Raw genomic sequence first — 22,241 nt, 5'->3', positions numbered from 1 at the left:
TGTTATGTGAGAATAAAGCAAGCATCAGCTGCGAATTGATGTTTGACGTTTAAGATTGTTGCAATATGCCAAGACTGAACATTTCACTGTATCAAACTCTTTTTATGGACCCTAAATTCTTTGAAATTTTCACATTTCCATGGCTTTGTCACAAAGGCAGTTACATGCAATCCTATCAGACAAGCTGCTCCAATTCGCCATCGTCTTCTGATATTTCCTAATACAATAATATTATTGTGAAAATAGTAAGCCGTAAATGAATGAATTTCAATAGTCTCATTACTCTCTACATTTACAAATATTTGAGATGCAAAAGATATGATATAATTTGCGATATATGCAAAATTATGTATGGAAACGGCTCAAGGGCAGAATGTTTTAGCAATACAACAAAACTTATGCGACAATTACATTTTTTAGGGATAACGTCATTACGCACACCAATGGTATCGATAAAAGGCCAGTTGAATGGAAACAGGCTGGAGACAGGAAATTTCGCAAACTTTTTTTACAAACATTCATTTGTTTGTCGATAACAAAACTTTACAGACAGCGAGCCAGTGCAGATTTAAGTAGTTTTTTTTTTCGTATTATCACGCTTGAATGGTTTAATAGCACTTGAAAGAATTATATATACTGGCTGATCATATACTGAAGCACAGCCAAAGGATGACAGATAAAAACGGATGCGTTAAACTGAAGAAAAAAAAGAAAAAGCGCAAAATTAACATAAAGTTCATTTTGACAGCCCTACATAAATTACAGCATATTAGTGTTGATAATTATTCATTAAAAGTGGAAAAAGAGTTTCCAAACAAGCTTTTCGTGTCCCTTTAAGTATCGACAATGTATGCATTAAAGTTAAATGGAAATTGTGTCGACACAGAGATAACTAGCATTTCCATCAGCTATATTGATGAACATTTTGATGCGCTACATTCCCCTTGTAAAGGCTTCTTGTTAGACAAAAAAGACAAAACAGCCGTAAGAAAACTCATCACTAAAGGTGGTGTAAAGCGGTGAATATAGTAAGTGGATCCATCATGCTCACATGAGGAAACGTTGCACCACCAAAACGTTACTCTTGATTCGCACGACTTTTCAGATGACTTTTAAATGTCACTCTGGCATCATATTCAACTTATTAAAGTTGATTAAATTACCCAAGGCTAAACTTTTACTTTTACTGTCAGTTTATAAAAATAGACAGGCATTTTAAAAGAAGTCCATTGTACTTCTGTGATTTATACAGTCTTCTGAAGCCATTGCTTTGGGTGAAGAACCGATTGAGATTAAAAACCTCAGCTGAAGTGATGACTGACAAATTTCTATTTTTGATGATCGACTGATAGCCTTTTTGAAAAATGGAAATGCTTTTGTGACATTGTAACATTTACAGATAAGGATTTAGCATTCAAATGTAAGTTAAGTGAGGGAAAACTGGGGTCATGCACTTGTCCCGCAGCAGCTCACTCTGTGCCCTCTGGTATTTTTCAGATGTGTTATGTCCATAGAAATGCATTAAGCACTGCAGTAAAGGGACGTAATTCCAGGATGTTTTTGGTGCACAGTGCATATATGCGATTAATCAAATTTGTTGTCGATTGTTTTCATTATTGATTATTATTGATTAGTTGTTGTAGCCTTAGAAAATACACTGTCATGGGCAAGAATCATGTTTGGATTGATTACAGTTCATTAGAATCTCACAATCCATAAACTTTAACATTCACGTTTGTCGGTGTTGTCGGATCATCAGCACTTTTTTTTTTTTTTTTGCAGTGCCGAGAGAGTGTGTGCATGGTTGCCAGATTGAGAATATTAACCCTTTCACGAGTAAGTAAAAAAAATTCTAACTGACCAGAGTGAGTTTTTTTAAGGCGTCCGTTATTTTAGAACGTTTCCCATTCTTGCTTCCCGTGTGTCACGTGACACACCGCAGACACAATAACACTGTATGACACATGTATAAGTTTTATTTCCTTTTTCTTTTTTTTTTTCCAAAAATTCACAAACTTGCTTACCATGTCATCAACCATCTGATATTCCGATTCTCAAATACATGCAAGTGAGTGTGTTTTGTCATTTAAAAAAACTTTATAAATGATCTTGATCTATAACGTCAGATGGGCGCCGCCATGTTTGTTTGCGCCACAGTTCAGAGAGTCCTGTCAGTCGGATTTACAGCACGTGAATTCATCAGTTTCTCCCAAAATACATGCAAGGAAGTGGCCGGTAAACTGGGAGAAGAATAGAGTCAACTTTATAGTTACTTCCACTATGTGTGTCTGATATGAATAAAACATGTCGGCAAATTCTATTTGAATAGATTGTTATTGCTGCTTCCATAGACATCAGTGTGTATTTTACAAACTCCAAATGTATTGTTTTACTAGTGATTATGTGTATTTAAATGTCTGAAACCTAAAATAAAGGTTAACCATTATGTGGTTGAAAACACTGCATAGTTGTGATATGACAAGCGCTTAACGCGTCCATCTCTAGCACAGTTTGAATCTGGCAGTTATGTGACGTCACTGTACATTCTAAATCCCATATGTGGGACCATACTCTCAGGGGAACAGAAATAAAATCCCATATATGGGACCATACCGCTCAATGGGCAGAATTATCTTTTTTAAGAGAAAATCCCTGTTTGGGGGATTTATTACCTTGACATCTGGCAACCCAAAGCAGGACGCAAGAGAATGGAAATAAAAAAAATGTTTTCTGGACAAATAATCAGCGGGGCAAATATTGTGCCGGTAATTTTTAATTAATCGAGAGAAGCAGAATATATAGAACCTTTTCTTCCAAGAGTATAGGACTCCTTTTGAAAACTTGAACTGTTTTTACCTAGTCTAAAGTCTAGTCTCAACGTCAAACTTGGATAGATCAAATGATGAAATCATCTGAAGTGAGCTGAGAAAGTCCAAGAGCAAAAATAAGTTGGTGCAGGATAAAAGGCAATAACGATTCCCCTTTAAGACCACCCTGTGTGGATCGCTGGTTGGTCCAGTAATAATTCCTCTCCCCTCTGCTGTGGATACTAAGCACAGTGGTACATCAGCCTGAAATCAGTCTGTGAAACCGTCTTTTTCTGGATCTAAGTGCTTCCTTGATTGCTTACTGTTGATTAAAGCACCCAGGAAGAAATCAAAGCATCCTCTTGACTCATTGATCTTCAGTCGTCCTTGGTGAGCTCAGTATGTGGAAGAGGTATGCTAACATCCTGCCACCATAACCACAATGTCTTACGAATATGTCAAGGACCAATCTTGAATCTTGATTTAATTTTTTAATTCATAACATTCCACACATTAAAGATGCTACAGTCTAAAAAAAACAACTTTATATGTAAACAACTAAACATCAATTTGATTAAAATGTGAATAAAGATCCATGATGAACACCCCGGTCATATCAATCTTCAAGAAAAGGTTGTTTTATTCTACATGAAGTGGGTCATCAACTCAAAGGAGCTGCAATGTCAAAAACACAAGACAATGACGAGGCATTTTGCAATTTGGAAGTTACCACAACGTACAATATAACATTTAGCCAGTGTGCACGGTAAAAAACAAATATAAGTACATGTAAACAAAGCAATACAAACCAAAAGGAACAAAACAAAAGACAAACAAAGAGCTTTGTCCTGAAACAACAGCCGTTAGTAAACAATCACCATGCATCCACTGACTACTAGGTGTCAGTATAAAGTACTAGAACACTAAGATCAAGAAGAGCCAGTGAAAGAGAAAAACTTTAAATAATCATTACAATTATATTTTCAGTAAGTTACAAAATATATTTATTTCAAATGTTACAAAAGATTTTTATTTCTCATAAACAGTGTTATTTTGAATTTTCTATTCATCAAATAATCCTGAAAAAAAATTATCATGGGTTTATAACAAAATGTTACAGAACTGTTTTCAACATTGATAATACGAAATATTTCCTGAGCACCACATCTGTTACATGTATGCTCTGTCTTGAGTGTTTTTGGTTCAGTCCCTGTGACCTAGTTTTCCCCAGTCTGTATAATTAGCAATGTCATTCACCTGTGCCCTGGTTATCACTTATCTCATTAGTTCTAGTATATATACTCCCTGTGTCTTTCAGTCCTTTGTCTGATCTTGTCAGTGTATACGTGTTGTGCTATGTGTTTGTCTTATGGATTATCTAGTAAAGATTTGATTTGTGGTTCATCTTCTTCGTTGTGTGTTTATATACTGTACAACCCATACGTGACAACATCAGCATATCAGAATGGAAAGAATCAAATCTTACCGACCCAAACCGTTGAACAATAGTATCCAACACTAAAAATGACAGTAAATGAATTATTATGATACTCACCCAGATGTTGCCATCTTGATGGTATGGTTTCCAGTTTCTGCCTGTGTCACTGTAGAGCAGCCGGTAGCGTGTTGTCCAATCAGAGCTGCTATATCGACCCTGCGTGGCGATGGCTGTGACCTGTTTTCTGCTTCCCAGGTCGATCTGCAGCCACTGGTAATGATCACTGTCCAACGGAGACCAGCCCCCCGCACCTAGAGAAAGAGAACAATACTCAGCATCTTGTTGTATTGATCTAAAATCTTTGTGGTTGTGTCACACAGGGGATTGAGGAAAACAGAACAGGAACAAATGTTTTAGATTTTTTGTTATACATGTTCTTTTCAACGTTTTTTTTAAGGGTACAAATTGAATGGGTCGATAATCTACAAGAGCTTTGTAATTTATCAAAGATAATCTGTTATGGTGTTGGGTCTATTGAACTAACAAGATATATTCAAGAGGAACATCTGTATTATTCTCTTCTCTTGGAAGTCTAAAGAACAGATTGCCTTACAGATGTTTTATCTGTGCTTTTAGCTGGAAGCTTTTGAAGATTTGTTAAAGGGATATTTGATAGCCTTCATAGCCATACCATTTCATATCTTTGCATATGAAATAATAATAATTTGCATTTCAACATTTTTTACCGCAGGAATAATTCGTTTTTTAAAAAAAAAATTTTTATCATATCTTTAACACATAGATACAATGTATTGAAATTTTTTTTTCAAGCCTGTATTATATTACAGGCTACAACACATCAAAATCATAAATGCAACCTTCATAATAGCTTCAAAGAGTTTACTTTAAATAGTTTTATTATAAGAGGGTCTTCTTTCTGTCTGTTTTATACTAAAAGTGTTAAATTTCCATTTCCATTTCCATAAATTTTCATTTCCATCACAAAATAATAATAAGCACAACACATCATTTGAGATATGGTGGAATATTGTGGGAATTTTCATGACTTTCAGAAAAAATGTTCATAAATAAACAAACTTGTGATTTTACAGGAGCAAAAGTGCCCATAAAGAAACACCCAGATATGAATACTATATTCTATAGTGAAGCCTTTTTATTTATGTATCTGTATTTGTAGTGGTATGACAAACATGAATTGGACATTGTTTAAACTGAGAGTGCCTAAATGCAAAGCTGATATTTATGTCCCAATTAATTTTTTTGTGCCCCCGATCCGATCTGAATCATTAAACCCAATCCGGTATAACGGGATGTGCAGAGAGTTTCTCAGTGGCTCAAATGTAAAAAAGGGGCAACTTATTTTGACACCCCGGGTTGCCAGTTTGCGGAAAACACAGAGTATTGCAGCCATGGAAGCCAGCAATGAACAGGGTCAGAGATAGCAGATTCTACCAGACCCAAAAAGCCTCAGCATCCATCTAAAAAGTTCTATGACCAGAGAGGCATATTAAAGTGCAGATAAATCAACGGATCAACTTAAGGCTCGTCAAGCTGAGGAGTCTGAGGAGGAGGGAGCGGGGCAAACAACTCTCCAATTTTTTAAATTTGGACTGCAGTACCCATTTCAACTGCTAGCTGTCAATATTACATACTGCACCTTTAATAGCAGTTAGAAAACCCACTTGAAGGTGCATACCGCCACCTACTGCATGACATCTGTGTGACAGTTGACGTAAAGTAAAGGATCGGGCTTAGGATAGCCAATACCGATCAGTTAAAAAATAGCTTAATCGGCCCCAGTGCCGATTCTTGAGATCGGCTCAGGACATCCCTACTTAGAAGTAAATCCACTCCATAAAGTTCCTTACTATCTTCATAGTAAACATAAAGCAGAATGGCACTGCAGCCAGTCAAAGGGAGAGTCAGAGTGAGGACATAAAGTGAGGGTCAGCAGTTTAGGGTGTCCATGGATCAGTACAAGACAGAAGCTTAAGAGAGTGTAAGGGAGCCAGGGGACATCCACTCCACTCCACCGCCACCTGCAACCTGCCACCAAGGCAGATGTTCTGAGGAGATAAAGAGAGCAGAAGAAGGGCACTGGAAGGACACCAGACTCTGAGAAAGAGGGGGATAAAATAGGTAGACGGGTAGGCAGAAGACAAAAAGGTCCTGGAGTTGTAACGTTAGGTCGAGATAAAATAAAAATAAAAACACTCAATGAATCTGATCAAACAAGAAAAAATAGAACTGAGGAGATGAAAAATAAATTGCATTATGTTCGTCTAACCCTGCCTGATGGGATATCTGTGTAGCCTTATAGATGTGGCATGTAGGACTTTGTGATGATAATGTACCTAGGCGATGATAAATCATATGGCATAATTTTTGAATCGTTTACCATCTGCTAACACGCTGACACTAAAGGAAAGAGACTCGCAACCTACGTGATTTGCTATGCCCATTTTAGTGATTTGTTTTTGCATTGCATACTTATGACTTCATTGACTTGACAACATTAATATATTTGATCACTTCTGGATTCAAATGTACATATGAAGATCCAGACATTACATTTGTAGTATTGGTTTCTTATACAAGATGAAGCAAAGCGACGTGCAAGACAGTATCAATGGGAGTATGCTGCACATTAATCACAGAATGATCTGTCTGAACTCATAATTAAAATGCTGTCATTACTGTTCTATCATTTTCATGCTTGAAATTTTGCCTCAGCTTTATTTGAAAACTTCATCCACCATTTGAATTAAAGAAATGGTTAATCCAACAAAAGAAAAAAAAGATCTCCAGAATGTCATCATCTATTCACACTCATGTTGTTTGAAAATCTAAATATCGCTCTATATCAGCAGGGCTGTGATTCGTCAGGTCAATCTTATATTCATAATCATAAAAATTTGTTTGAATGTCCTCTGAGGAAAGCACTATCGTTGTCTTTGTCCTTTTAACAGTTAAGGAGATTTCCAATGAAAGCACATTTCAATGCATTGGTAAGTTGTGTCTTATAAGGTGTTGTTTAAAGTATAAAAAATTTCCTTGTTTACGACCTTGTTTCAGTCCCTTTCAATATAAAAATCTTTGCTACTGACTTACTCATACACACAGGCTTTGCTGCCATAATGGCACAACAATGTAACTTTCAGTGAATTCTAAATCACAATCGCTAACAGACCCTTTCTAAATAACAGATATGGTATGCTATTTATATAAAATATTGGTTGCACTTTATTTTACGTTATCAGTGATTTCTGAAGTGTAATTATTCAAGCTCAGACAGATTTTCTTTGTCTCAAAATCGTTCATTACTGTTTATGCATCAGTAAATCAAGCCAGTGACTAAACGATCAACTTCACATTGTTTCTCCTAGTAGCAAAAATAATCCGTTATTCAAATTGTGATTAAAATATATACAGAAAGCGGTCAAAGAACGCTCCCTTTACAATCGCTGAAGCTGTCAATCACACAGCGTGGGTTTATCTGGATACTTGCCAAAACTCCCGCTATGTAATCAATGACGCTGTTACACTGCACAATGAAGCTCTTATTGTTTTTAAATCGTGTTTCCATTGTTATTTATGGTGAAAGCATTCGTTAGACTGCAGAAATCGCATTGCAATGATGAGATCACTGCATTCACACGATCAACAGACTGTCTGTCATCTGCTCAATGCTCATCACTGCAACCTTTCAAGTGATGGGAATAGACCTAAATATAATGCTATAATCGACACTTCATGATTCGTTAATCTCGACAGCTGTACTAGTAAAAACGTAGTAAAAGTGTTTGAGAGGGTTCCACATGTAATGCTTATTTCATATGCAAAGATGTCAGCGAATCACAGCAATGGGCGTTTTCACTGAAGTCTCACAGGAGACACGCCACTTCAAACAGAGCGTTCAAATCAGAGGACTAAAATCAGGGTAGAAAATAGCCATTTATTTCTAAATTGTAAAAAAGAAATTATGTAAAAATCATATTAACATTATAAGTGCATCTCAGGAAACATTTTTAAAAAATCACTTTAATGACTTTTAATGAGGTCCACAATCCACATTGTACCTTTGCTTCATCCACAGTCGTCATCAGCAGAAAAATTCCTTTCTACGAATGCATTGGTTGGTTATTTTCCCACTCTAGCTAACATGACGGCTTTTGAAAACGCCAATCACAATTTTTACTATTATATTTCTTATTAGGGGCCAAGCACTGAAAGTGCGTAGGCACCTCTTGAAATTGTTGGCGTTCCTACTATTCTTCTTCTTCTTCCGTACGGAAGTCTATGGCAGCCCATTCAACCGCTTGCGGGAAAGTTATGATCATAACTTGTATATAATGTATATATATGTATATAATTTAGCACACTGATAGAGGACAGTCTGAACAGTCACCATAGCAAATTTGGAGTCTCTAACTCAATCCCTCTAGCACCAGCAACTGTCCAAAGTTTTACTCATGTTTATGTTAATAACTTTTGAACCATAAAGGCTAGAAACAAAAGTCTTATTTCCTCTGATTCCTTGGTTCAAGCCAATGCACCCTATGACATCATTTACTGTCATGAAAATCTTTCCGCCATTTTGAATTCTCTGCAAAACCTACTTTTTCTAACTCCTCCTAGACGGTTGCTCCGATTTTCACGAAAATTTAACCAGATCATCTTCAGACCATGCCGACAGAATTCAAGTTGATTTGTCAAACCATTCTCATATACTGCGCAAACTAATTTTTGTAGCACTTGCGAAAACAGACTTAAGGCTATATCTCCGCAACGCTTTATCGTATTCGGACCAAACTTGGTACATGTCATCACAAGCATGACCTGAGGCGACATGCTGTGTTTCGGCACAGCGCCACCCACTGGTCCGGAGATACAAAAAATGGCTATTTTTGCTTCTGAACGATTTGTCCAAAAATCATAAAAGAGGTCTCGTTAGATTCAGGGCGTCATGCCGAGTCGACTAATATCTCATTTTCCCATGTCGGCCATTTTGGACGTTGGCTGTTTAGAATTTTGTACCAAAATGCTGTATTTTATGAGCGCATAAATGCATCGTTACAAAACTTGGTAAGGGTCATCAATACGATGCCCTGAAGGAGCCTGATAAGTTTCGAACCAGCGCCACATAGTGGTAAAATTTATTTTTCAAATGCTTATAACTCTAGGTGTGGTTGACTTATTTTCACGTGAGTCATCTCCTTAGGTTCCACACATGCTAGGTTTCGCTTTACTGTTTGTGTAGCATTGAGATTTAGCGCTTAAAAAGCATTTGCCAATATCTTCGAAACCGTTAGACTGATCGAGACCAAACCACCGTAGGAAATTTGAAAACATAGATTGTTGGCTATACGCTAATATCCAAATGTCAAAATTTTGATAGTAAGTGGCAAAAAAATCCAATCAAAGTCGCCCATGGGTCATTTTTATGCTCTTATACATATAAATGTCTATAACTCTAAAACAAAATTAGATATTTTCACCAAATTTGACACACACATGTATGGGCTCACTCTGAGAACACACAAAAAAAGTGGTGAAACTGCACCACTTGGTGGCGCTATAATAGAACAAAAGAAGGACATTGCCATTAATTACAATATAATATCATGATATTAAATGCTACACTTTACGAATGCATTGTGACTCTTCAGCTATCAGGTTAACCATAAGCTACATTAGCATTAAGATAGCTTAGCATGCTAATCTGGTTAACATGCATTTGTGTGCTAATTCTTACACTTCCTCTCCTCTGCAGTTTGGTAAGTCAGTGTCAACTGAGTGGCGCAAGCTGCTAAACCACGGGCCCCAAACCATTCAGGTCGCGGGTTTCTAATCCTGTGTGGCACATGGTCAGACCGCAATAGGTACTGTGGCCAGAAGTGGTGCAAATGTGCTTCAGTTACAGACATGGTGTCTATCTGAGAAGGAACTCAATAAATAAGACATGTGGCGCATATAAAAATTATTCATTTTGAATTGATTCTCACTTGAATTATGGAACATCGGCACCTTGGTGAATGCATGTCTTCCCAGTAGCGCAACGAGATAAGTGACAGGCATCTGATCAAGATAGTGGGTTCAAGTCCCGCGTGGGACGACATTAGAAAAATTGTGTGGAATATTGTGTCATTTCGATTCCTTTATTATTCAGTCCCTCCAGAAAAACGCGATTATGCGATCGCATGATTCAATGCATAATCAGCCAAAGTCCGCATATTTATGCGGAGGATGCATTTTTTCAAATACGCCGCACTTTCGCCGCATAAATTGCAGATTTCTGCACGCAAAAATATGCGGGCTTGCATGATTTCATAATCCCCGCATTTTCGTTGCAAAAAGTCACATATATCTTAGCAGAAAGTTGAAAAATGTTGCGTTTACTTCACACAAGCGCAGCCATTTCCCCTGCTGCGATGGGAACGTTATGAAGTGACGTAATTACACGACATCATTGAAAAGCTGCAAACCCCGCGATGCCGATGAAACCAATAATATCTCCAATAATATCTGTCTGCAGAACCGCAGAGCCACAGTTTTACCCCAGCAGTTTCACCCCAGCAGTTTTACCCCGCGCATGCGCAGTTTCAGGTTGTAATTCAAGCCCTATAAATAGTAATTTATATGCAAAATGTCGCTATGCCCGTGTTGTATTCTCCGAGGCAAGAGTAATGCTGCTGCTTCTTCAAAAAACAATGATAAAACAGTCCGTTTCCGTTACATTAACCCATACAATTTGTATTATGCATTTCCTGAACATGTACTTGCTAATCAAACACTTTATATGAACAAACTACTAAATCTATAAAACACAATCGGTCTTTCGACCTTTTACTATTGTGTCAATTGATGTTGATAGGGAGAGAGCAATACAGCATATTGTTTGAAGGCGGTGAGAGTGCGCGCGCGCGGCCGGGGCACTCTCTCTCTCTCTGCTTATTCTTTTATGTGCCCTGTGTCCACTGATCTAAATAATTAGTTGTTACGACGACTTATTTGGTCCCTCGTTTTAATAAATTGTGGACACGTTGAACTAATTCCCTCCCTCATTTTGATTTAACGAATTACATGGCCACAATATAGTAAAACGAGGGAACAAATTAGTATAACCTGCTGAGGTATTATTAATTCGTGGCCACGAAACAATATTCACCTGAATATTCACCAATTCACAAAAATATAGGTCTTTTTTAATGTATTTGTTGGGGGAATCACTTTTTTTTCTCTTTCATCAAACCGCAGTTTTTGCAAGTTCCCGCAATTTTTGCAAGTTCCCGCAATTTCATCGCATAAAATTGCATAAATATCCCACATATTCCATCGCATTTTTTAAGAAAACGTGCCGCATAAGCAAGGATTTTTGCCCGCAACAATCACAAAAAAACTCTTCTCGAGGGACTGATTATTCAAGCGCTGTACTAATCTCTTTCTCTTGGATTAGAAATAAGTATGTTTTTGTTCATTCTGTGTTCATTCTCATCTGAACTTCTTCATTTTGAGTTCATTTTCACCTGTATTTCTGAACCAGCTGTTTTTTCATGTATGTTAAATTTCTGCTGTTTTTGCTCTTCCTGCTCTGCACAGCTGTAGCAGCTGCTTCAGGTGCTTGGCCCCGCATCGCTGCTTGCAGCTATATTTTTGGTATTGTAATTTCAGGGTAGAAATAAATAAAACAGACATTATTGAAATCTGGGACACTGATTACGTCTTGCGGGACGTGGGAAAATGCTCCCAATTCTGGGACTACTATCTACATAACAGCAGAGAGAAATGCTGCAAGCGGAGTGAAACAGTGAAACAGTTCCCGTGGCGATACCGTTAGAATATCGCATGGCTGGAAAAGGCTCTCAGCAAATCAGATTCGAGAACCAGAACAAACTGTTGTATCCACAAATTATTTGCCAAAAATTAGCAAAATTTAAGCAAATCGACTACTAAAAAAGCCATTGCTGTCTTTTTTTGGTTTTTGGCAGAATGTGGGAAGTTGTGTGTACATATATAAATTATATATATATATATATAAATTATATATATATATATATATATATATAGACAGAAAAAAATATTCCCAGGAAACTAATTTTAACTTCATAAGAATGCACAAGGAGAAAGAAAGAGAAAGAGAAATAAAGGACATGGATCACTGCTCACATTCCTTATATTAGTCTCAATCGCATGCATGGACACATTGGTATTCAGCTGAGCTTGGGGTACATGACTGAATGCTGGGGGACTGAACCTTTCTACCCCTCTGTCATTCACCTCAGTTTTCCCACCTCTCCCTCTCATTAGTTTCCAACAGGCTATTTTGTTTCCCACATACAGCCACCTGTCCCTTCCCATCTCCAGCTGTGAGGGCCAAACAGGTTTCTGATGAAGCGAGATTTGACCTTTCACTCAGATTCATCTCACAGATGAACTGCTGCTAAATAGATGCCCTTCCTGCTGAATGAAAGCGGAGGACTCAAACCTGCAAACAAGTCTCAAACCTGATGTATGGATTTGAGATGATGCCGAGGGTGGGCCCCGAAATGACTGTGTGCATCTCACACACCACAGCAATGTGATTACAGCTGACCTTCAACAGGCCATTTGCTGATGTAAATCCATATGAAAAATGTGAAGTGATGGATGTGTTTCATAAAGTGTCAAGGTCTTTGGGAGACTGAGTGAAAGATGTGTGAGCTGTGTTATAAATGCATATTAAAGCATTATGCTTCTAAAAAGATCTAATGAACAGCATGAACACATAGCCAGAATTTCACCTTTGTTCTTGAGGAGGGGAAAATGGGATCATGTAGGCCCATTTCTATACTTTATAATACACAAAGGCAGCATAAATTAAAGTTCTGGCCTGTCCTATATAGACTAGACAAAACAATGGAAACAATGCAATGGAAAAAATCTACTAAACTAGAACAACCCCATTTCTATTGACTGAACAGGTCCAATCTGGCTTTATCATCCTACTTAGGTCATCCATGTATAATTATATATAATATAATATAAGTGTCATCTGAAATTTCCTTCTAGAATGATCATTTTTATCAAGCTTGTTTGTTTATGTTCAGTTATTTCACTTTAATGGCAATGAAAATTACCTATTAATTGTCATTAAAGTGAAATTACTGAACTTAAATATATGAGCTTGAAAAAAAAATGCTAATTTTAGAAGAAAATTTCAGATGGCACTTAGAATATATATATATATATATATAATTATACATGGATGACCTATAGTATGACCAGTAGGATGGCTTTTGCATCTGAAGTCTTCACACACACACACGCACGCACGCACGCACGTACGCACGCACGCATGCACGCACGCACGCACACACACACATATATATATAGAGGTGTTGGGAATTACTTAGTCTTGTAAGTATTGATGCTGTTTTTATAGCATCTTATTTTCGATTTTATATTCAGTTATTATTATATTAAAGTTCTGTCTCACATTTTAACTTTATATAAACTGAGAAATGTTTTATTTGTACTATAAATAATTAATTAACCACACCTCAAAGCTATAGGATATCGACTGTATATTACTGTATATGACTTCCCATCATATAGATGAATGGATGAATGGAAGGGTGGGCAGGATGGATTAAGAATATAGGAGGATATCGCTACCAACTGTCACCCATCAAAGTAGATAAATAAAAATTCTGCTTTCTATTGATTTTGTGCTGTCTTTAAAATACATTAGTAAGGCTAAATAATGCATCATTGTTGGAGACAGAATGTTGGATGCTGACATATTGGCATTACCAAAGTCCCTTTCAAGGAAAGTCTGCACTCAGCGGCCATATTTGCAATACCTCCGGGCAGCTATTTCAGGCATCCAAGAGCAAGTCCTATCTCTTTGAATGGGGGAATCTTGAAATCTCTAATAACATACATAAGGGAAACAGGTCAATTTATCACAAAGGGAATTAATTAATTAATTTATAGGGAATTTTGGAAGAATCACTTATTTTATCGTCCAGCGTTCACTTGAACGGGTAGTAACTATCAGCTCTGCATTAATATCCAAACTATAGTGAAAACACTATTTATTAGCAAGGTAACTAGATCAGCAGTTTAAGACATAAAATTTGTAAGCACATAACATATGACACTTCTCTTATAAACTAATATATAAACAAGGCTTTATTCTAGCTTTATAAGGAGTATTCTAACACATAACACGAGTTGCAGAAAGAAAGTGAGGAAGGAATGAGTTTTAAGAGTGAAATGATGAAATCCTACGTTTCTATGTGCACTTTGTAAAACCTGACCTGAACAAACCATTAATCATCAATTTAACCCTTCCATTGTTCCTTAGGCGGGGTTATTAAATTTATATCTTTCATTTGTGTTCCTTGCATGTACAGTAGATTCCCTTTGTCGGCATCCTTTGCTCAAAAAGGGGGTTTCCCTGGTTCATTGATTGGCTGGCGGTCTTGTCTTCTGGAACAACGTTCTTGGGAGGCCAATCAAATTGGTGTGTTGGCGGATGAATGAAAAGTCTCGTGGATGAAGTTTGAAGTTGGAAGTAGGCTTTGCTGTTAAACTGTTGACCGAAACTTTGCAGCGAAACTTTGCAGCAAATCTTAACTTAGAACCGAGACTCTCAACGGAAAAGAAAATAATATTGTCTTTGGTTCAGATGTGGCCATCTCTCCTCCACTCACCATAAATTACACGTTATCTGAGTCACTTAACTTTCTCGCTGTAGCAAAGTACAATTTAGACTTGGTTTCAATACTAAGAATACAATACATTTTACACAATTTCATTCAAGTCATCTCCTGAGTTTTGAGCAGACGATCATACTGGTAGGAAACAATAAAAACTTTCAGTCAACCATTCAATACTTATAGAAACTGCATGAATTATGGGTGATCTAGGCATAATAGTCACATATATAGGTTGTACATGATATAGAATTATGCAGTTGAACAATGTATGATTGTAAGTCCATCTAGCATTGTTTTAAAATTATCTGATGCATTCTGATCATGTAAAAGCAGTCTATGTGGGTTTTTTTTTAAGAGATTTTCATGAGAGGTCACTTAAAGGGATACTTCACCTCTGGGAAGATGAATGTGTATTTAAAATAGGTCATTTAAGTAGAAGAAATGTGAAGAAATTTTTGAATTTGGAGCTTTCTAGACTGAGAAAAGCCAGAAAATGTATTTTTGGCTTATGTGGATGAAAGACAACAACTCCCAGAATGCACTTGCTTCGCTGCCTTAGGAGGCCACGCCTACCGGTAAGAGTGCGTAGTTGAAAACAACAAGGCTAGCCTACGTGATGAGTTTGCCAGTGATTTAGAGATTGGCCAAAATGTCCGGGATTCGGCTTTTGCGTTCTACAGTCGCCATTCATCATGTTTACTGTGGCGAGCAGGACGAGGCTGACGGCCTGCGGGAGAACGGCGCGAGGCCGGTGGCGTCATTACTGAGACGCGCCGGGTCTCGCATCTCTCACGGAGGAGCGGGAATTTTCTTAGCAATGGTAAAACGCACATCAACCGATCACTTGTTTAGCGTTCATGTAAACACTACATTCAGATTCACCAATCGGAATGAATTCAGTTAGATTGAAACAAAAGGTGCATGTGCATGTAAACAATGAATGGCGACCGCAGAACGCAAAAGCTGAATCCCGTACATTTTGAACGCTCTCGCCCGCCAGACAAGTCCGGGAAAAGGAGGATGGTATAACCCCTACTTACTCAGCTTTCTCCTACTATTCAGCTTTCTCCACAGAACAAGAGCCTGCTAGCTTAGCTTCCAAAGAAAGACGGCTGACACTGTGTACATTCTGTGAGTGAAATCCCACCTCCTATGGGTGGGTTGAAAACATGCGGAACAACGCCTTCTACTGGCTGTAGTCTTTAGCCTCTGGCCAGAAAATCCTCCGATGACGCAAAATGACGATTTTTGCGTCATCGGAGGATTTTTTCCAGACAAAAAATACATAAATCTCTTGTCTCAGGGGGATATGAGGGTGGAAAGCATGGTAATTCGAAAATACTACAGGTTTTCTACTAATACAAAGCTTAATGCTAAATCCTGAAGTATCCCTTTAAGAAGAAAAAAGGTCTGTTTTGTATATCTGTCTTCAAACAACCTCTGGCATTATTTATGTGTGGGACTCAAGCTGTGCCATCTCCGAACCAATCCGTCTTTTATGAAGTACCTAAAGTTGGCAACATTCTTCCTTAAGCTAGGCTCATGTTTTTGAAGCTTGCATGGCCCTAGAGTATTTGTAATTGTTTTGTTCGAATGAATAATCTCCGATCTGCTCTCAGATCTCACACATATTTAAAATCAGCAACAAAATCTGACATGAAGTGTCCCATAAATGTTGCTTCTTATGCTCAAATAACATTAAAAAGCTTATTTATTTAAGCTAGTCGAGCCAATGTGCATGTGCAATCCTAAGCACGAGTCTCAGGTTTCTATGGAAACCAGTTTCTAATGGCAGCTACAGTGACGCAATGACTTTATCAAACAGCAATTGTCTCTTTTACTTAGAAGGCGAGACGTATTACGCCGTATTGCGTGTTGAAGTTTGTCCCATTCATTACTAATAGGAATGAACCGTCTTTCTATATCTATAGTAATTTTTGGGATTACCTACCATAGTCTGGGCATGATGCTGTTCATCTAAGTATAACTAATGAGCATTCTTCTGTGACATCATCATGCAGGGTCCTGTACTTTGGCACGACTGGGCACTTCTGATGCTATCAAAATGATCTTTTCTTGGTTCTCCAGTTCAGTGACATTGGAAACGGTCACAGTCATTGTCTTAAAGCTAATTATATTTTAAAAAGTGATTTCAGCGGAACATGTGCTGTATGGATGTGGATTTAATTATAGAGTCCACAGTGTCATTGCTATTCATGATATTGAGTAAGAAAGAGAAAAATCCTCAGTGTATTATATATAAAAATGTCATACTCCATCGACAGGATGAGGTCCAGACATCACCCTATTATTCAGTCTTAATGACTAAATAACTTTATGCGAGATCGATGACAACTGCATATCTGCATGGGAATTCTGGGCAAGAATGACACAACTGACAAGAATAACCTCTCTTCAACTCTGATAAGGCGTCATTAACATTTATTGGCCTATGACTTTCATACAGTAATAAGAATCCAATCTCTGATGATACTGGGGAAAAACATGACACATATCACCAAGACTTCCAATAAAAAACCAACTCAAATCTGAGTGTTTCTTCAAGCATTACTCACCTACGTGTCTCTAAAGTAAGTTGGGGTTGGTAAGGGAGAGCTACCATTGTGCACATAGCTGTCATGCCATTGATATGAAACCTCATGTGTGCAGACTGGCAGGTTGGAGAACATGTCCACTGGACACCAATGTGTGGCTTTCAGAGAGACTGGGAACCCTGTGTCACTATACTGACTGCTGATGGAGTCAGTGCCAGAGGGCATTTCCCATTGCTTATTCTCACAAACCCCACCGGCCTTCAGTGAGAAAGGTGGTTGAATTGAAATGCCAGCCTTACACACACCTGGAAGCTGCTGTTACCACTGTCACCTGCCAATCTTGTGTGCCTTTATGCTGTCTGAACTTTTATGTCCATCACTGAAGCAATCATTCTGGTTATATTACACAAAAACCAAGCAAACAACAACTATATCTAGATGTTAAACATACCATCCTCCTAAATACGTTCTATGCGGTATTAAAGAAGTAATTCACCCAAAAATAACAATTCATCATTTACTCACCCTCACAAACCTGATTTTATTTCTTTATTTTAATAGGTAGTAATTTTGTTATGTGATCGTATTTTTTATTTTCATTTAGCTTTTGTCACGAAATGTGCTGATAAAAGCTCACGAAGACGAGGAAGAACAGGATCTCAAATAACAAAAACTTAGTAAAATCTTACAAAATATACTTCTCACATGCTATACCATTGACCCAGACCAACAAACACTGAGGGAGAACTGAAGGCTTAAGTACACAGAGCAAAATGAGATAATTAACGAGGAGATTGAAAAGGCACAGGTGAATGGCATAACTAATTAAAAAGACTGAGGCAAACTAGATCTCAGGACGAATCAAAAACACAACGCAAACAACAGAACAGGGTATAAATTTTAGAACTTCAGCTAAAACTTGTTTATTTCAGTTAGTTGCAGAGGCAGCATTTCTATTTTTTTTAATCAATTACTTTTAATAGTTTTTGTTAATAATAACTTAATGATGCAAACCAATACCAATAAAAAATAAATAAATTAAAAAATCATAATAATAATAATAATAAAACATCTCTAAAATCATCCGATGGCCAAAATGGTAGTATATATATATATATATATATATATATATAGACCCTTTCCAAAAAATTTGAATATCATGGAAAAGTTTATTTATTTCCATAATTCCATTCAAAACGTTAAACTTCCATAGATTATAGATTCAGGGCCCACAACTTAAACGATTTCAAGTATTTAGTTGTTTATTTGTACATAATTTGGGCTTCCAGCTCATTAAACCCACAAAAACAGGATTTCAAACAATTAGAATAGTACATGAAATCACACAGTAATTACACAGTGATACCATGGTCATTGAACCAGGTTTTGGTTCTTTTGGCAGTGTGGGCAGGTGCAAATCCTGCTGGAAAATGAAGGAAGCATGAAGTGCTCTGAAAATGTCCTGGTAGACGCCTGCGTTGACTCTGGATTTAATAAAGCACAGTGAACCAAAGTCCTCTTTTCTGATGAGAGCAAATTTTGCATCTCATTTGGAAACCAAGGTCCCAGAGTCTGGAGGAAGAATGGAGAGGCACACAATCCAAGATGCTTGAAGTCCAGTGTGAAGTTTCCACAGTCTGTGTTGGTTTGGGGAGCCATGTCGTCGGCTGGTGTTGGTCCACTGTGCTGTCCACTCAACGCAGCCGTCTACCAGGACATTTCCAGAGCACTTCATGCTTCATTCAGCAGACAAGCTTTATGGAGATGCTGACTTCATTTTCCAGCAGGATGTCACTGCCAAAAGAACCAAAACCTGGTTCAATGACCATGGTATCACTGTGTAATTACTGTGTGATTTCATGTAATATTCTAATTTTTTGAAATCCTGTTTTCGTGGGTTTTATGAGCTGGAAGCCCAAATTATGTACAAATAAACAACTAACTACTTGAAATCGTTTAAGTTGTGGGCCCTGAATCTATAATCTATGGAAGTTTAACGCTTTGAATGGAATTATGGAAATAAATAATTTTTTCCATGATATTCTAATTTTTTGGAAAGGGTCTGTGTATATATATATATATATATATATATATATATATATATATATATATATATATATATATATATATATATATATTTAATATATTGTGCATCCTACATAAAATATTGATAAAAGTTATCACAGAATAACGACTCGACCCAAGCTATGAGTTTTTTGGTGAACTATTCATGTAGGGGAGCGCGGGGCACAACCTAACGCGGGGTTAAATGTAACACGGACCTTTTACATTTTTAGTCAGGGTCAAGCAGGCTATGTTTCCGCTCTTTTTCTCTCGCTGCCAGAAGACGGTCTCCTGCGGATTTGTGGAAAGTTTTGATAAGATTTCGTGAAGATACTGGACAAAGAGTGTTTTGACACCATGCAAGTAAATATTTTCATCACATGTTTTTTTTTCGTTGGGTGTGTACGTCACCAAATCTAACTTTATATTAGCTTAATCACTGTCTTGTTGGCTAAAACATACCATTTTGAAACATGTCAGCAACTCGTTTAACTGTTGGCTAGGTTTTTACAGAGCGGGGTTAGTTGTATCACAGTGTTACAACTAAGCCGCCAAGTGTACAACGATAATGAAACGTTTGAGTATATATTTATTTTTCCACAATTATCTTTGTTGGACTTTCACAAACAATGTTGGAATTTAAATGTCAAAGTATGATTTTTTTCACATTTGTTGCATTGATCATTTGTTTATTTATTAAGAATATAGCCTGTTTTTCATGCAATTAACCCTATAAAATGTGATTTTAGGCTCGTTTTTATTATTATTACTGTTATTATTATTATTAATAATAATAATAATTTTGCATGCAGCTGCCACACACAAATATAATTCAATTGCAATTACAATATTTTACAATTTTATTTATTTATTTATTGCAATATTGTGCAGCCCTCATATCTCTATCCATGATAGTGATCCATAATAGAAGGATAATTGGATGAGGAATGGATGTATGGATATCTATTTATACAGATGCACAAACAAACAATATCAAACTATACAGATAAAATAGTACTGAATTATGTGTGTTACACACAAGTGACAACTAACCCCTCTGTCTGTTACAATTAAGTTGTAACATTTGCACTTCTGTCACTTTCAGTGCAACTGTACGCAAATGGTAGGTCCTAGAAAAAAACTTGAAGTGTTCATTTGTAGCAGAGCTGTGTATGTTGCTTGTGTAAATAAAAAATAAAAAGATTAATCTAATTTAATTCTTTTTTAATAACTAAGCCAAAACCAAAATGTGTTAGGTTGTGCCCCGCTCTCCCCTATGCATGAGCTCTGCTTGACAGAATAAACAACCAAAAATGAATTAATACAAACATTCAAAGAACACCCATTTATTCATACACAGGCAGTACTGTTTACAGAGAGATAGACTCCTCAAGGAAGAAAGATTTATATGCAGCGTACACTGTGCCTAAACGCTTTTAAAAGAATTTGTAATACAAGGCAGTTACAGTAGCAAATGAATATTAGAGGGTTTTTGTGTATAATAAAGCCAAGTGACTCATTGAGCTTTTAAATAACATGCAATTTAAAGCCTTTAAAATCAGTCCCACGGCCTCCAGACTCCCACGTATAAAACATCAATTTGAATCCGAATTTGCTCTCCCCTAAGAGTCTATCAATGCAAAAAGCAAGCAAAATTCTTCTGACACACATTTAACAGTGGGTTCAATTCTTTCTACATTTGCCCTCATAAAAAACAAACAAAAAAACACTTGATCTTGTTCTGTCGCAGATGCCAAATTAAACTTCAGAGACGTTCTATGAGGACACGAGAACTTCCATTTTAATTAAACAACATTTTTAATGAGTGGCGAGGAACAAAATGAAAATAATAAATATGTGAATTATGCACATATCACCAAGATAAATCACAGCGTTGCCACATCTGTTGTAGATTTTCGCTCAATTAGTTCTAAGCACATAGTGTTTTCCGAAAGCACAGTTTGGCATAATGGGATGAGCCATTGTAAGCCAGTAATTCATGCCTGAAGTTATTGAAGTAATGACACTGCGGTGCCATATAGTGCATGAATGTTTATTGAAATGACACAAAACTATATCAAGTCTGAGCACCTGTGAAATTGAAGTTTGTAATATATTGCTGTCATAAAACAACAGCTCAAGAGTGTTTATTGAGGTATAGTGTCGAGAGAAAAAAAGGTCTGTTCATTCTGCAATTCACATTGATGGGTGTGAATATGTGTATGAGCAAGTATAATGAAAATGCTTTACAGTACCTCCTCTTTTGTTTAGCTTGGCGTATCCAGGTGCATAGCCACTAGTGAACACTGAGGAGCTGGTGAAGGCATTGTGGGGGAGAGGTGTGACCAGAGCTTCATCACATTTTTCTGTAGAAGAAAAAGAGAGAGAGAGGAAAAAAAAAAAACATTACGATCACACGAAATAACACAGCATAAAGCAGTGAAGCAGCACTTAAATTTCACATTTATTTTAGGAGAGTGAAAGCACCCTTGCCACAAGATGCAGGAAGAAATGAGAGATGCCAATGTTTACTGAGCTGAGATACACATCATGGCAGACCTTTTCTGACTGCAGGCTCCATTAACACCAGCATATTAAAGAGTCAAAGCATTTGGGGGATGGAGGGTGTGCTCCCGCTGGTCATTACTCAGGT

General features: G+C 37.1%; 1 protein-coding gene across 2 annotated transcripts in view; it reads right to left on the bottom strand.

Moving 5' to 3' along the window:
• cntnap2a (contactin associated protein 2a) overlaps positions 1–22,241 on the bottom strand; it is a 386,613-nt gene that overhangs the window by 219,874 nt on the left and 144,498 nt on the right. For both annotated transcript variants that reach the window (XM_079862570.1, XM_079862571.1), the window contains exons 2-3: positions 21,844–21,954; positions 4,363–4,556 (exon numbers count right to left, since the gene is read on the bottom strand). In XM_079862570.1, coding sequence (XP_079718696.1) covers positions 4,363–4,556; positions 21,844–21,954 — 305 coding nt within the window. The remainder of the gene's footprint in view (positions 1–4,362; positions 4,557–21,843; positions 21,955–22,241) is intronic.

This window comes from Squalius cephalus, assembly GCF_949319135.1.
Source record: "Squalius cephalus genome assembly, chromosome: 25".
NCBI lineage: Eukaryota > Metazoa > Chordata > Actinopteri > Cypriniformes > Leuciscidae > Squalius > Squalius cephalus.
The sequence above is the reverse complement of the archived record's forward strand: the minus strand, read 5'-3'. Positions and strand labels throughout refer to the sequence as shown.